At 43.8% G+C, this 16,304-nt stretch overlaps 1 protein-coding gene across 9 annotated transcripts in view; it reads left to right on the top strand.

The window, feature by feature from the left end:
- Nucleotides 1-16,304, top strand: part of LRRC1 (leucine rich repeat containing 1) — a 172,036-nt gene that overhangs the window by 115,469 nt on the left and 40,263 nt on the right. For 5 of the 9 annotated variants that reach the window (XM_004267768.4, XM_033424288.2, XM_049716245.1 and 2 more), the window contains 4 exons: nucleotides 655-770; nucleotides 7,794-7,966; nucleotides 9,138-9,274; nucleotides 10,877-12,396. In XM_004267768.4, the coding sequence (XP_004267816.1) occupies nucleotides 655-770; nucleotides 7,794-7,966; nucleotides 9,138-9,274; nucleotides 10,877-11,035 (585 nt within the window). In that variant the 3' untranslated portion in view covers nucleotides 11,036-12,396. Of the gene's footprint in view, nucleotides 1-654; nucleotides 771-864; nucleotides 3,045-7,793; nucleotides 7,967-9,137; nucleotides 9,275-10,876; nucleotides 12,397-16,304 lie in introns of those variants that run through there. The other 4 variants (XR_007479816.1, XM_049716243.1, XM_049716242.1 and 1 more) reach the window with 2 other exon arrangements.

Here is a 16,304-nt window from a genome sequence, read left to right as displayed (position 1 = left end):
AACACTGAAGTTAACATAATGGGCAGGTCTTCAAAGGGGTGTGTGTGTGTGCATGTGTGTGTATCACCTTTGGCCTGACTTTTGAAACCTAGAATTCTTTTTTATTTAATTTAATTTTTTATTAAAGTATAGTTGATTTACAATGTTGTGTTAGTTTCTGGAGTGCAGCAAAGTGATTCAGATATTTATATATATATATATATATATATATATATATATATATATACACACACACACACACATATCCTTTTTCATATTTTTTTCCAAACTAGAATTCTTAAACTCCCATATTACCAAATACTATATGTCTGGACCTGTGTTGTCTGGTTAACATATTTAAAAGATGCAGTTGCATTAGGTAGCAGTAGAAAATGACTTTCTGTTCAGAATGCAGTTTTTGAACTGTATTGTTTATTTTCTTGACTTAATTTAGAACATACGTGTTTAATGTTTTGCAGAGATTTTTAAGCTTACTGGACGACTCAGTGTTTTATATGATTTAAATCAATCATAGCTGGTCATCAGTGAGACTTAAAATCGTGTGATGTTATTTTGTGCATCCTTTTCATGCCATTTGATGAACAAGACCCTCCAGTCCCACCCCCATCTCCCAGAAAAACCTGGAAAACAGTCATGTTTTCTTTCCCATCATAGATCGGCGGGTGCAGCAGCCTCACCGTGTTCTGCGTGCGCGACAACAGGCTGACTCGGATCCCTGCAGAGGTGTCACGGGCCGCTGAGCTGCACGTCCTGGACGTGGCAGGGAACAGGTAAGCCCGAGACAAGCAAACGGTCATCCACCCCAGCCTTGGCTGTCTTGCCTTTGCTCCACCTTGTAAAATATATACTGATTGGTCACATTAGCCAGGCCTGGAAGCTCCCAGTCTGGGAGCTGGAGTGATGGAGCCCGATGGAGTGGACAAGGTCAAGGGCAGCCAGAGCGTGGAGTCCTTTAAGGTTGCGGTGGGCACGGCCGGACACATGCTTTCCAGATGACGGTACCGCGATGGAAGGGGGAGGGAGACCTAGGTCTTGGCTTTTATAACCGGCTTCCGTATGTCATTGTGGACCTTGGTTTCCTCATCTGAAAAAAGAGCTCCCATGAGTCTGAGCTAGATTGTAGCCAGGGGTCTTGATGTGTCTTGCCCGTGACTCTGAACCCCCTGACATTGTGAACAAAATTGTATTCAGGGACACTTTGCTGGTGAGAAGATCCACAGCTAATGTCAGAATTGCCAGGTGTTTCATAGTCTAAAAAACCTGACGAGCCACCAGTCGGTGTCCCCAAGGTCACAGCAGCGCCATCTCTCGAGTTCTGGGTCAGAGGCCTGCGGGCTGCTTGCCAGACTCTGGAATGTGGACTAGAGTCATTTCAGCCATTCTGAACCAATTTCATCACTGCGAATGTCATCGCACTTTCCTTCCCCTGAGCCCGCCTACCCAGGCTCTTCTTTCCACCTCTGACACCTTCTCTGTTTCCCCACTTTTATCCTTTGGCACTCATGTTCCTCTTTTCTCCAGGAAGCCTCCTCTCTGGGTCTGCATTTCTGAATTACCCTGATGATAATTGCTTGTTTACCTGCATGCGACCCTCCTGAAATTAAAGTTACCTAAAGTTAGATGTGATGGTTTGTGTGTCATTGTGATTTGTCCCTTCAGTTGCCTGGTGAATATCTGTCGACTGAATGGAAATGTTAAAAATGTTCATTTTGCAGAATGGCTGGCAGGCCACTGCAAAGGGCCTGATATCACAGGCTATGTTGCCAAAAGGAATTTAAAAAATGCTTTTGGGTGTTATATAGTTAGATGGGAGAGAACGTGCTGGACCAGGGGAAGATGATCAATGCTTCAAAATGGTAAAGGCCAGCGATCCAAAGAGTGTCTGGGGGATTGTGGCCTACGTGATTCGCTGCTCACAGGTCAGGCACGAGCCACCATTTTTCACTCCTGCTAATGGATCGTGGACAGCCGTGCTAAACAAACAGCAGGACACGGGGGAACCTGGTGATGAGCTATGGCCTCAGGAAACCCTCACCGTTTTAAAGTTGATGCTTTCAGGACATCTTGATAGATTCTTAAGGCCATTCACTGGTGACTGGAAATTCAGAATTAATTTGAGCTAGATGTTGAATTTCTGCTTGGATTAAGCCCAACAGGAGACATGCAGCTTGAGAAGGGCCCTTCCATCCTAACCTCTCCCTACAGCAGTAGAAGCTCGGTGATTCCAGACCCGCCCCAGTTCTTGCCACTTTGGGGAGCATGGATTTGCGTCACTAATTCTCGAGCAGAAAGATGGCTCTGACCTCTAAAAACTGTTTTTCACACGAGTGAAGACCCCATTCTCAAGTTCTCAGGAGAAGGGAAAGTTCAATATTTATTATGCCTGGGCCAGGGTGGACAAACGCCAATTAAAAAGTCGAGTGCCATAGCTGTCATCTGAGTCAGTTAGGTGTGTCCTTTAGTCCATTGTATATATAGACGCATAACCAGATTTTAAGCTTATTAAAATATTTAATTACTACTTATTTAAAGTATCAGTAGAGAAACTGATACCCTCCAGGTGAAAAGAGGCTACCATGTTAGCTTTTCAGCTTGCAGAAATGTCACACCATGGGAAGTCCTACCAAATACAACAGAAGTTTCTGCCTCTGCCCACAAGCATATAAAAGTAGCAAACGGCACAGGGAGGCTGCATATCAGTTCCCAGAAACTTTTTTGACACGTTTGATAGGAAAATTATAGCAAGGATAACGCTGAAATGCCACTTGGAGACTAAAGCCCCAAGCCTTCTGGTTCAGTAATAGAGGAGTTGCCTTGTATCAGCAACCACCTATGGGCCCAGAGTACAGATGTCCTTAACTCTTAGGTTCTTTCCCATATGACTATCCACCAAGTACACAAAATCGGGTATTGGAGCATCTTCCTCACAATATTACTAGTACCAAACACTGCAAACCATGGCTGTCGACGGAGAAATCGTTTGTAACTTTGAATTTCATGATCCAAAAAATAAATTAAAAAGCCTAAAAGGTATCACCTTATACCTATTAGGGTGGCTTTTTATCAAAAAGACAAGGGGTAACACGTGTTGGTGCTGACACAGCAAAAAGGGAACCCTTGTGCAGTGTTGGCGGGAATGTAAGTTGGTGCGTCCACAATGGAAAACAGTTTGGGGTGTCCTCAGGAAATTATAAATAGAACCACCGTATGATCCAGCAGTTCAACTTCTGGGTATATACCCAAAGGAAAAGGAAACAGGATATCCAAGAGGTATCTGCACTCTCATGTTCATTGCAGCTTTCTTCACAGTAGCTAAGATATGGAAATAGCCTAAGCATCCAACAGGTGAATGAATAAAGAAGATGTGTGTGTGTGTGTGTGTGTGTGAGAGAGAGAGAGAGAGAGAGAGAGAGAGTGTACACACATATATACATATATATGAAATGGAATATTACTCAGCCATGAGAAAGTCGGAAATCCTGACATTTACAACAACAAGGATGGAGCTTGAGGGCATTTTGCTAAGTTAGACAGAGAAAGACAAATACTGTGTGACCTCATTTTTATGGGAAGTCTAAACAAGCTGCACTCATAGAGACAGAGAGTGGACTGGTGGTTGCCAGGGGCCAGCGGGTGGGGGAAATTAGGAGATGCCAGTCAAAGGGTACAAATTTCCGGTTAGCAGATGAATAAGTTCTGGGGATCTAACATACAGCATGATGACTGTAGTTAACAACACTGTATTATATCCTCTAAAGGTGCTAGGAGAGTAGATCTTAAATGCTTCCAACACACAGACACACACACACACACACACACACACACACACACACACACACACAGACACACACACACACACACACACACACACACACTGTGGTGATTATGTGAGGAGATGGAGATACTAAGCCTACTGAGGTAATCGTTTCCCGAAACAGTCATCCCTCTGTATCCCTGGGGGGATTGGTTCCAGCACCCCCGAGGGCACCAACATGGGCAGATGCCCCAGCCCCTTATATAAGATGCCGCAGCAGAGTTGGCCCTCCGCATCCGCAGGTCCTGCATCCTCAGACACTGAACACCAACTTTATATATCAAATCATCACATTGTCCACCTCAGATTTACACAGTGGTATATGTCAATTAGATCTCAATAAAGCTGGAAAAAATATTAAAAGACAAAACACAACAGTGTAGCCAGACTGTGGAATACTGAGCAGCTAGAGAATGATCTGTTTCTCTGCGTTGTGACCCACGATGCCCAGGGCAAAGAGTAAGTGTGGACAGTGCCTGGTGCTCTCATTTTTGTTTTTGTTTTTAAAAAGTCTTACCTATAGAGAACACCAAAATATTAAGTGGTTCCCCTAGAGGAGGGCTGGAAACTTGAGGTTACAGGGGGCTTTCACTTTAGATATTTTGGGATTGTTTAATTTTTTCACTGATTATGTTCTCTCTGTGTATCTCTTTAAACATTTTTGAAAACGTTGCTTAAAACTAACAATTCTACTAGGAGGTAACAAACAGATGAAATATTCAGTTGTAAGAAGCATTCAGCCATAGGTCTAGTTAGTATAACATGAATCAGTAGGCCATGTTTAGGTGCTAAATAAATTTGATAAAGCAACTGCTGTCATAGCCAGAGGTGGGGAAGGTCACTTCAGTGGGCTGGTCACCGATGTATCTGGAAACGAGAAGCTCACGGTTTGGTTGTTCATTTGCTTTATTCCTTGTACTGTTGATGTAAATAGTAACCACGGGCTTTTTATTTCTGAGGCGATGTGGTCCTAAATGTAGCACAGAGATGTGTACAAAGGGGGCTGCGGCTTCTTGTGTTGATCCTGTAGTGAACAGAAGGTACCAGCATAAACCAAAAATGTATTACTAACTCCCCTGGAAAGCAGATTTTTTAAAAAATCTGTTTTCTGGCTTGTATCTGGGATGGCTCACCCAAGAGAAACAGAGGAGTGTGTGTCTTTCTCCCCAAGGCCGCAGTGAGTCAGTGACAGGGTCGGCCCAGCCCGCAGAGTCTCTGTTTGCAGACTGGGCAGGGAGCAGGGCTTTTTTCCTCTTTGACACTGGGAACACCTCTGTCCATAAGACACGTGTGAACGAGCTCATGTGTGGTGTGTGCTTGGCCGGCAGCAGCGGAATCCAAGCTGGCACGTTGATTCTTTGCGGGAAAACCAGTGTTCTAGACCACGCATCCGTCTTACCTGGCCTGGTGGCATGTGATTTTAAGACCTGTTGTTGTGGAGTCTAGTAATTTATTTTAGCTTTGATGACATGATTTGCATCCTTAGCAGCTGTTATTTATTATTGATGCTCTGTTTAGCCTTTTGTTTATACCTTTGCTTTAGCACTTATCTGGGAAGCCAGTTATTAGTCTGAGAAGGCACGACGACCATGTTTTTAGTATCTGTGTGTCATGCCAGCTTTCAAATCTTGATTTATTTTTTCTTTACTCTCTCGAACGTAGAGACGCTGACTATAGATTTCTTGCCCAAGACGTTGAAACTTGAAACATTCTGGAGGATATTAGCTTAATTCCTTTTTAAAAAAGAAATAGGGACAAACTTTCAAAAGAAATTACCCTTTGGTTCAATAAAATGAAAAAGGGTTTGATGTCTTTTAAGCACCCCCCCCCCAGTGTATTAGGATATTCTTTTTAAAAAGTCCTGTCACAGTGTCTGGCAGATACCTGCCTTGTGTCTTTAACTTCCTTGCATTTGAGTATGTGTGTGACAGCCTTTGGGCAGAGGGAGAGATCATTTGTACGCTTATACAAATAAGCACAGAGATTTCACTTTCTAGTCCCCTCAAAGAACCAATACCTCAGAATCAGGGGAAGTGGGGCTGTGAGTTGCTGCGCCCTCAGACCCCTCCAGGCATCCTCCTGGTATGTGCATGTCACTGCACTGGGTGGATTCTGGGATTTAAAAACACATATTTCCCACCCAGTTTGGCTGTCATTGGTGAAATAGTGGCGTGTACAACACACGGAGTCTTTTCAAGGGTCCTTTCACGTAGGCAATTCTCATGGCATCGACCTGAGAACCTCACTCCCACGTGGACACAGTTCCCTGTATTTAACCAACACTGTACCCACTGAGTGTGTATGGGATGGGTCAGCCTTGACTGGACTAACTTTTAGGAAAAGAAAATATTTTCTCACCTCCATAACTAGGACATGGGAAGCCTTTTGTGAAATGTATTCATTATTCTTATAGAAAGTTTGTTAATACGCTGTCTGCATTCTTTGATCATTTCTAACTTCATCTGTTAAATTAACTTAGTTGGTCTGTGCTTACGTTTTACTTGGATTCGTTTTATAGTATTGGAGTATAACTGCTTTTTCTAGTTTATTTCTAGTTTATTTCCCATAAGTCTGTCAATTCAAAATACGTCTGATAAGTCTGCATTAGTCTGTTGGTGAGACATTTAGGCATCTCTCCCATATATGTTAAATGGAGATAGAGGTACCATTTCTTAGAAGAAAGAACCCCAGGAATACACGCTGTCACATAATTTCTTATAGAATTAATGGGCCAGAGATTTCTTTTAAGAAAATGTGCCTCCTATTGTAGGTAACAGACTGTGATTAGCTTATTTTTAGCTAACGTATGAAGTCATTTCTAAGATGGAGCTATCCTTTAATCCACGGAGCTGTCCTTAGAGTGAAAATACTTGATCAAATATAACCTTAAGTTCTTTAAACCTTAAATCCTGGTATCTGCAGAGGTTCGGGTGTTTTCAGCGTGAATTAAACTTGTGTAAAGCCTTGGTTTTTACCAGAGCAGCGTTTCACCCTTGGCAGCGTTCCATTTGGGACTGGATAGTTGTTTGTTGCGTGGCTGTCCTATGCGTTGTAGGGTATTTAGCAACATCCGGGCCTTGACCCACTAGATGTCAGTAGCACCCCCAGAAATGTCTGTAGACATTGCCAGGTGTCCCCGGGGGCAAAATTGCCCCTAGTTGAGATCCTCTGCTCCAAGTAATCTTCGCCAAGTACCAAGTGCATATGATTTCTGGTGACGGTCATCACTAAATAGATTTAACTGGTCAAATACTTGTACAAACATAGGTAGAAAACTAATCTTTAGGTATCACATTACAGTTTTTAAAGTGCTTTATCTCCTTCGAAACTGAAGCAATCTGAGGTGGAAATTAATTATCACGTAGGTGTCTGAGAAGTGGAAGCTTTCAGAGACTTAAAAGTCTAAAATGGAATACCTAAAATAATCTCCCCAGAGAGAGCAAGTGGAGTCCATAAAGAAACACTTTTAATCTTTATTTTAACTGCAGTTTAAACTTTGCAGCGCCCAAGGCCTCACCTTCCTCACGTCCCGATTTGCCAGGTGCTACCGGGGGCAGGTAACGCCATGGTCTTATTCCAGCCCTGCGGGTGAGGCTGTCCCCATTGACTTAGGAAGAACTCGGATTCTGGGTTCTTCCACAATTAACACTGGCTTCCCCACTCCCCCGCCCCACCCCGGCCTTTAAATGGAAACTTCCCAAGAGTAAACAGCGCGTGCTGTAATTTCCTCATTTTTTGCCCCATGGCCTGGAGGTGCTAATGAGAGAGGTGATGACAGAAAAGGGAAGCACAGTCACCCACTGAAGCGTCCACTGGCAAAGGGTAAATCGAGTATCTTATTATAAACATAATACCTTTTCACATATTGAACCCAGTCCCAGGAAGCGGTTTTTATTTTTTTTTTCCTGTTTTGTTTTGGACAAGACTTGATTTAATCACAGATTGTAAGCTCCCCATGTCTCCTTTTGTTTTCATCGAGGCTGTCGCACCTGCCTTTATCCCTGACTGCTTTAAAGTTGAAGGCTCTGTGGTTATCAGACAACCAGTCCCAGCCCCTGCTCACGTTCCAGACGGACACTGACCACACCACCGGGGAGAAGATTCTCACCTGTGTCTTACTTCCTCAGCTGCCTTCTGAACCTGCCTGCCAAGGTAAATGGAAGGACCAGGTTCACTTGGCCCCGAGAATTAGCAGCAGCTAATGCCTGTCCTTAAGGCCTCTCACTCACACACGGGACTGCGTTGTGTCTTATCTGCCTGCAGAGCCAGCCTAGGTGTGAGGTCATTGTGGGTCTTTTCTGGGAAGCTTCCCCTGTATCTCTGCAGAAAAAACGTGCTGCTCATACCCGTGTATCACATTTGATATTCTTTAAACAGCCTTCTGGTTTTGAGTTCTAGCTAAGGCTGAAAATGCAAATACATACTCCTAAAAGAGGTAAGAGTCCCTTAAAATCCAAACAGTTTGGAGGATTAGTATTGAACATCTCCAGCAAACTCTTTTTAAAACAGGGAGTTGTTTTGAGTGACTGTACCTTTGTTTTGTAAATTATGTGTGGTTTAAAAAAGCATTCAGGGCTTCCCTGGGAGCGCAGTGGTATGAGAATCTGCCTGCTAATGCAGGGGACACCGGTTCGAGCTCTGGTCTGGGAGGATCCCACATGCCACGGAGCAACTAGGCCCGTGAGCCACAATTACTGAGCCTGCGCGTCAGGAGCCTGTGCGCCGCAACAAGAGAGGCCACGACAGTGAGAGGCCCACGCACCGCGATGAAGAGTGGCCCCCACTTGCCGCAGCTAGAGAAGGCCCTCGCACAGAAACGAAGACCCAACACAGCAAAAATAAATAAATTAATTAATAAACTCCTACCCCCAACATCTTCTAAAAAAAAAAACGTGATTACTTTAAAAAAAAAAAAAGCATTCACACTCATATCACATGACTGTCATAAATCCTTTTCTGGGAGCTGGTTTTGATAGAATAAAGGGAGAAGGGTCTGGGCGAATGGAGCCACCTTGCCTATCCCAGCCTCGTTAGAGGAGCATTTAAGACCCCAAGAGAACAATTGCGGTAGGTTGCGCTGCCAAGCAAAGTACTAGATCCAACATGTGCGGCCAAATCATGGTCAAGAGGAAGTTTCTGAAGTGAGTGTGTAAAAAAGAAACATGCAAAAGAACTCTATGAACCATGATGACATTCTGGAATGAAATAGTAAATATTGATTTAGCAGATATCTTATGATCTTAAATAGAATTATGCATCCTTGAAAAGAAAGGGCAACCTTGCCAGTCACGGGAACCCTGCTGACGTGGTCTTTGTCCAACAGAGAACCTGCCTCGCTGTGGTGCCCTGGAGAGCTTGGTGAACGATGTGTCCGATGAGGCCTGGAATGAGCGTGCAGTGAACAGAGTCAGCGCAATCCGATTTCTGGAAGATGAAAAGGACGAGGACGATAATGAAACGGTATGGGATTCGAGCTTCTTGGCTTCCACAGACGTTCAAAGTTTAAAAGCCTTCCGAGATTGAAAGTGACACCCGATAAAGATCTCTCTTATTTTCAAATAGTCTTTTCTCTGTTCTGCCTTCAACATCTAAGAATTGTTTTTAGAAGGCAAAACTGGGAGTTTCTAAGGTTCTGAGTCACCAAATGAGACTTTGTTTGTTTGTTTGAATAGTTTGTGGGTGCTTCTTTTTCTTTATTTGTGATAGTTACCCCTCCTGCCCCCACTGCTTTCTTAAAATTGGTTGGGAATTTTTTCTTCTCTGTTGTTCCCAGTGAACTGAGTCTCTCCCTGCCCTCCACCCCCATTTGTAGCCGTACCATGGGGATTCACCCATGTTTCACCACGTGGCTTAGCTTGCCTGCTGTCCTCCTGGACTTCTTGCTTATCTTCACATAACCGGGAGCCTTCACCTTCATGCAGAGAGCTTGTGATGTTAAGTAGGATTCCCTTATGGGTTTTCATTCAGAAATCAGGAACAGGTTTGAAAGGACCACTCAGCCCTACTTGCCTCCATCCTCCGTATGTGTCTCAGCCATCCAGCTGAGTCAGGGACAACTCTCGGAGTCTTCCTGCAGTTTGGCTTTGGCTTCGTAAACTCCTTGCACTAATTGAGATTTTCATAAGCAGAACTCAGAGGGAGTACTTGCAGCCCCCAAGACAAAGGGCAGTTTTTAAATTACTGCCTGGAGTCTTTGTTATTCCAGCTGTCCCCAAGTGGGCTTTCATTCACTTACAGTGGCAGAGGGCAAAGTAGGAATTAGGCATGACAAAATGACTCCAACGTAAATGACTTTATCTCGTGACTTCTTAGAGCATGATTATTTCACCAGTTACGCGTTGCCTTAGTACCGCTCCTCCTTTGTTAACCTATCGTAGCTCCTCCTGAAACTCCCGGACTGGCCATTTATAAGATGTAAATACTGTTTTAGGAGCAGAAGAGCACAGAACATGTTAAATAATATAATTTTAAAAACATTGCCCATACCCTGTCACTTCACTTCCCACCCTGTGGTCTTTATTAGAAAAATGTGAACTTTCTTCAGTAGGTCATAAATAAAACACAGCAGCAAAATTAGAAAAGAAGTCCTTCCTCACTTCCCTTTTCCTTCACCTCCCGTGCCTCATGGGTTGAAGGAAGCCAGAACCGCTTCAGATAATAGTAGAACATTCTAGGGATTTTAATTTTAGAATTTTTTTGACTCCTTTCTCTTCTTGCTCCCCTCCCCCCACAATTCTATCTCACAAATCTTTTATTTTTTTCTTACTGCACGTGGAACTTTGTTCTTATCGTAACACTCATCTCGTATTTGCAAAGTATTCTTTTATTCTGAAAGGAGCCCTTCCATCTTGACTAGGTAAGTTATACTCAGCACTTTCATCTTCCCTTAACCGCGAGGGAGCAGTTGATAAATGCACGTACCTCCAAAGCAAGCTTTTCGCCCACTCTGCCTCTTAACCTCTAGGAAGGGGAGACCTGTGTTGGAAAGCTACCCAGGAAGCTTCGCATTTGAAGGAGTGATGGAGTAAAACCCAAACACTCACCCCGCTCCTTGCTTTCCAGAGAACACTCCTGAGACGAGCCACGCCCCACCCAGGGGAGCTCAAGAACATGAAAAAGACGGTGGAAAATTTACGGAACGACAGGAATGCTGCTAAAGGACTGGATTCCAACAAAAACGAGGTCAACCACACCATTGACCGCGTGACCACGTCGGTGTAGATGGCGCGTCCACGTCATACCTCCCGAGTCGTCCTGCTGCGGAGCCAACCTGTCCCCGCGTGGAGCCCCCAGAGGCCCTGGCCTCCACCGGACCCCGCACCGGTCCCCACCCACGCGTCGGGCTGCTGCGCCCCCGGGAAGTGCCTTACTCTGATCCGGCAGCCAGTCACTGCACCCACCCGTGGTCTCCGGCCTGATTTTTTTTTTTTTTTTTTCCTAAATTTCAGTTGTTTGTAATAAGTAGAATACACTACTGACAACATCTGACCTTTGTTTTTGTCTTGTGTTGGGGTCAGGGAGAGCAGGAAGGGGAATTTTGACCCTCCTCCCTCCCATAAAGTGCTGGGACATTGTGAACCCAAGTTCTCTTGGACCTACTGATGAGAGAGAGTTTTATGTATGGGGGAGAAATTGATACTTTTTTAAACCCTTTTTGGCAGCTCAGATGGTGTACATTTAAACATTTTGTATAGGTATTTCATAACAAAAAATATGTATTTCTTTTTGTGATTTTATCTTGGAAACGGTACGTGCAGGAAAAAAAAGCAACCACCAGTCCTAAAGTATTTGTTTTTATTTGTACCATCCACTTGTGCCTTACTGTAGCCTGTGTCCTGTCAAACCAGTTGTCACAATGGCATCTTTGAGCAGAGAGGAGGCTGGAAAGGTGGTACTTTGAAAGCAATGTTGGATTTTAATCAGTAATCTACCAGGTGGATTTGTTTTTAACCAAAAAGAAGAGTTACCACCAATTCGTAAATTATACCAGTTGATTTTTTTTTTTAAGGTGAACCAAAGGACTAGACTGCTAATATTTCATTTCTTTTACAGTCTGACTTTTTCATGAATGAGTCTCTTAGGATGAGTGTTGTGTCTGCTTGTACCTACTCAGAAGGTATGTGCCATTTGTAAAATAAAACAGAGCAGAAAAGCACAAAAAGAAAAAACCGGCTCAGAAATTCAGTGGGGAAATGCATTATGTACTATTAAAGAAAGTATGGTTTTTACTGAAGAAAGCTTTAAAAGTTTTATATTGAGATATAAAACCACAATAAAGCAGAACCTACAACCCCGTTAGAAATGTTGCTGTCTTTATAAGTGCAATTTAATTTGTACATAGAGTTTGGATCAAAGTATAACAAAATATTGCTTCAAGTTTTAATTTTAAGTCTGCTAATTTAAGGGGTCTGGGGGTATGTTTTGGTGTGTTTCTGTTGGTTTCTTTTTTTAAAATTTTGTATGATGTGATAAAAGAGGAATGAAAAGAGGACACAGCCTGTCCCTGTGTGGTGTTTAGGAAAATCATGCTGTTGGTGTTGTCTTTTTATTCTTTCCATGAAATAAAGTCACCCTGGACATGAGCTGTTACAGCTTTTTAAAGTTGATTTCTCCTCGTATGTTCAAATGATAGAAGGCAGCCGAGGTCTTTAAGAATGCCCTCCCTCTCCTCAAATACCTGAGCCGCCGGTGGTTTTATGCTAACCTCCTGTGGGTCTGAGTACCCCTTCCTCCCACCCGAGGCGGAGCCCAGCATCGCCTTCAAGTCTGGCGCCTCACCTTGGGTTGGGGCTGTCTGGCCAATCAGACTCCTTAGAAACCTGCTTTCAACCAACCAACTGCGATACCTTCTTTTACTACCAGGAGTTTCACTTTGCTTTTCGGTGGTTTGTACGTGCGTGTACGTTTCTAAGACCGCTGACTTGAAAGCACACGGCACATAAGTGGTTTTTGGCTGCTCAGTTTTATCTCTCGTTCCCTCATCTGTGGGCACCCCTTTCCTTTTCTCCGTTTTAAGATTCCGGCATACTCGGTTTTGTTTTGCAAAAGATGATGCCACAGACTCATGGGCTGCTAAGAGCAGCAGATCGGCCTTATTTAAGGAGAGTTTTCTTGACCCTGAAGAACGGATACAACTTCCCTGGTATTTTGTTCGTTTGTCTTCATATAAAGCCCACCCTTTACTACTCAGTTCACCATGGCTTTGGTGGAATAGAGGTGGACAGAATAGTGTGTGTGTTTGAATTTTTCTAGAAAATTCTACATACCTAATTACTTGTTTCCTTTGGCCTGTCTCTTCTACTTCACATTCACTTGTGGTTTTTTGCTTTGTTTTGCCTTTTGTTTTCAGTCTTGGGATTAGTTTCCTCCCCCTTCCTTGAGCAGGAAAAGTCACCTTCACCTTAGTCGTTTACTCTGGGTGACACTACGATGCTCTTACCCTCCGGATGCTGGGACAGGTGTAGGCGTCATGATGGAAACAGCACCCACCAGTCAGACCCAACCCAAGAACATGCCGGCCTTTTCCAAGGAAAAGGAAACAAATAATTAGGTACATAGAAATTCCTAGAAAAATTTAAACACACACACTGTTCTGTCCACCTCTGTTCCACCAAAGCCATGGTGAACTGAATAGTAAAGGGTAGGCTTTATATGAAAACAAACAAAAACCACCATGGAAGTTCTCTCTGTTCTTCAGGGTCAAGATTTCTCCTTAAATAAAGCCAATCTGCTTTTCTGTCAGCCCATGAGCCTAAGCATCATGTTTTCTTTTTTCATTTAAAAAAATTCTTCCTTTATTGGTAAAAAACAGAGTGATTCTACAAAGCAATTTCAAGGGCCATCAAAGTGTTAAAGACATCAGGTGTGTCAGGCAACAGGCATAAGCATCATATTTATAAAATAAAACCGAGTATGCCAGAATCTTAAAATGGAGAAAAGGAAAGGGGTGCCTGCAGATGAGGGAGCAAAGTTTCTTGTCGTTATAAGGAAAATTTAAACGTGAAAGGATTGCCTTGTGAGGCCAGTGCCAGAAGTTTCTGACCTTTTCCTGAGGAATCCTTCTCCACAGCCCGGTCAGCCTCCACCCCCTCTCTGGCCCTTCCTTTAGGAAAGGGAGGAGTAGCTGTAAGGCTTGACTGTTTGTCTTGGGGGGAGTGACAGGTAAAAGCAGGGACGACGAGTATGACCTGTTCATCCACTTGTTCGTAGCCCCTAGTTCCTCTTCTTTAGCAAGGAAATTACACCTAAGTGGATAAAACCTTCAAAATGTAGAGGAGATAAAATCATGAAATCATTGATGATGAAAAGAGGGGCAGGTGAGAAAACTATTGATACAACAGTTTGCCTGGATCTTCTGTTTTTTTCTGGAAAGTTTGGAGCAATGGTCCTGACCAACCCCATCTTTCTACCTAAAAACTTCCTGGGGTAAAGAAGCACAGGTAAGTCGTTTGCACCAGCCTTTGACAGCCATCCTGCCATCTCTTGTGAAATGGACCACACCCAAGAAGGCACGCATAATGGATGGGGTGGAGGCTGGGAAAATTCCTTCTTTGTCGGAAAGTTACTCGGAGCAACCAGTTCTAATCGTATAAGATGACTGACACCCCTGCTACGGGCATGCTGGCTGGCGGGCGGCGAGGCTGCACAAACACACGCAGTCTGACCAGGGACAGCCTTGGCGCTGCTTGTTAATGGGAGGCAAGCAGGGACCTTGCAGCTGGGTGAGAGTTAAAAGCTCACATCCGCCTTTAGTGTTGACTTCACCCAACTTTCCAAAGAGCCAATTAAAAAAACTTTAAAATATGGGTCATCAAAAACATACAAAAGTAGAATTATGTAGTGGACCCCCATATACCTGTCCCCCAGTGTCAGCAGTTACCAACACGAGACCAATGCTGAGTCATTTTACAAGATAATTGAGTAAAGTTCCCTGTGCTATATGGTAGGTGCTTGTTGTTTATCTATTTTATATACAGTAGTATCAATCCCAACCTCCCAATTTATCCCTCCCCCCCTTCCCCTTTGGTAACCGTAAGTTTGTTTTCTATGTCTGTGAGTGTATTTCTGCCTTGTAAATAAGTTCTTTATTTTTTATTTATTTTGGATTCCACATACAAGCGATATCATATGGTATTTGTCTTTCTCTGTCTTACTTCACTTAGTATGATAATGTCCAGGTCCATCCATGTTGCTGCAAATGCTAAGCCGTTTTAAAGGAACCAAATTATGTTTCAAAATACATCCATAAGGAGAAGACTGTACAATGAAATAATTAAAAAACTCGGGGGGAGCAGAGAGCAAGCGTACCTTTTAAAGTAGCCTTTGGAGTTTAAAATTTTGAGAGTCAGCACAGCACAGCCGTTGCAATCATATGGATGTGGGTTTGAATCCCAGCCCTGCCATGTGACTTTGGATAAGCGACTTAACCTCCCCGGTCCTTCATCTCTAAAATGGGGCAGTGATACCTCTTACAGGCTCGGAGTGAGGATGAAATGGGTTGCATAGGACACAAGCTCTCAGGGAGTGTGTGGCTGCAACTATTACAGGTCTTTGCTGTTGTTGTCATTACAATGGTGTTATTAGCGGCTCTGCACTTCCTACCACGGACTCAGCAGTGTGTGATCACCAGTGTCTTGTTCCCCGGAAATGAGGACACATGCTAGTTCTCTGGTGAAGAAAACTTCATCTGAAAACTCTCTCTTCTACGATATTCTCTAGAGACCCATGAGTTATGTAATGGGCGAGGGAAGTTTTGTCTGGTCAGCTCACTTAATGGTAAGGTTAGCAATGGTCCCCTGGTAACCCCTTCATTGTAACTGGACTTTACTAAGCTAGCTGTCCTTAAGGGAAATCTAGTTTCTACCAAGAAACCATTAAACGCCTAATTGAGAAAAGGGTCTCTGGGTTTCCAGGCCACATCCCCTCTCTGCCAAGTCCTCAGTGTTCTGGGCTTTGGTCTGTTGTGCCCATTTAGTATCTTAACTCTATTTCACCTTTGATTTTTATAACTCCCTCCTTTTTCCCCCTCTTGCTGTGTTCTGTCTCTTCTCTCTCCAAGGGAGACCCTCTGAGGCTTTTCTGTACCAGGACGGGCAAGTAGACTTAAGACATGGAGCATCAGTGGGAAAAAAAACCTACTGCATAAAAGAAATCAATGCAGCCTGAGCTGGTGCATGTGCGGTCCACTCCCATCTTGCTGGACTGTTTTCTTTTTGAAAAGGTGACAGCTGGCGGGAAGGGGAGACCGACCAGAAGAACCTGATCTGGTTACCTTCATTCAGTAGGCTGTGGAGAAGGTTTGAGACGAGCTTTTGTGTCTCACAACTGGCAGATGGACAGTGTACACTGTGCGAGTGGGCAGTCCCTCCCTGTGACAGACCCCTGAGCTCTGATTGGGTGAGAATCTAATTGGGTTGATCCTCCAAGGGCCTTGCAAGGCATCAAGAGTTTAATTTCTAAGCAAATGATGAGCTGCCCCTTGGTGTTGGTG

Source organism: Orcinus orca, chromosome 10 (genome assembly GCF_937001465.1).
Source record: "Orcinus orca chromosome 10, mOrcOrc1.1, whole genome shotgun sequence".
Lineage (NCBI taxonomy): Eukaryota > Metazoa > Chordata > Mammalia > Artiodactyla > Delphinidae > Orcinus > Orcinus orca.
Note: the sequence above shows the minus strand (reverse complement) of the source record. Positions and strands in the feature narration are given on the sequence as shown.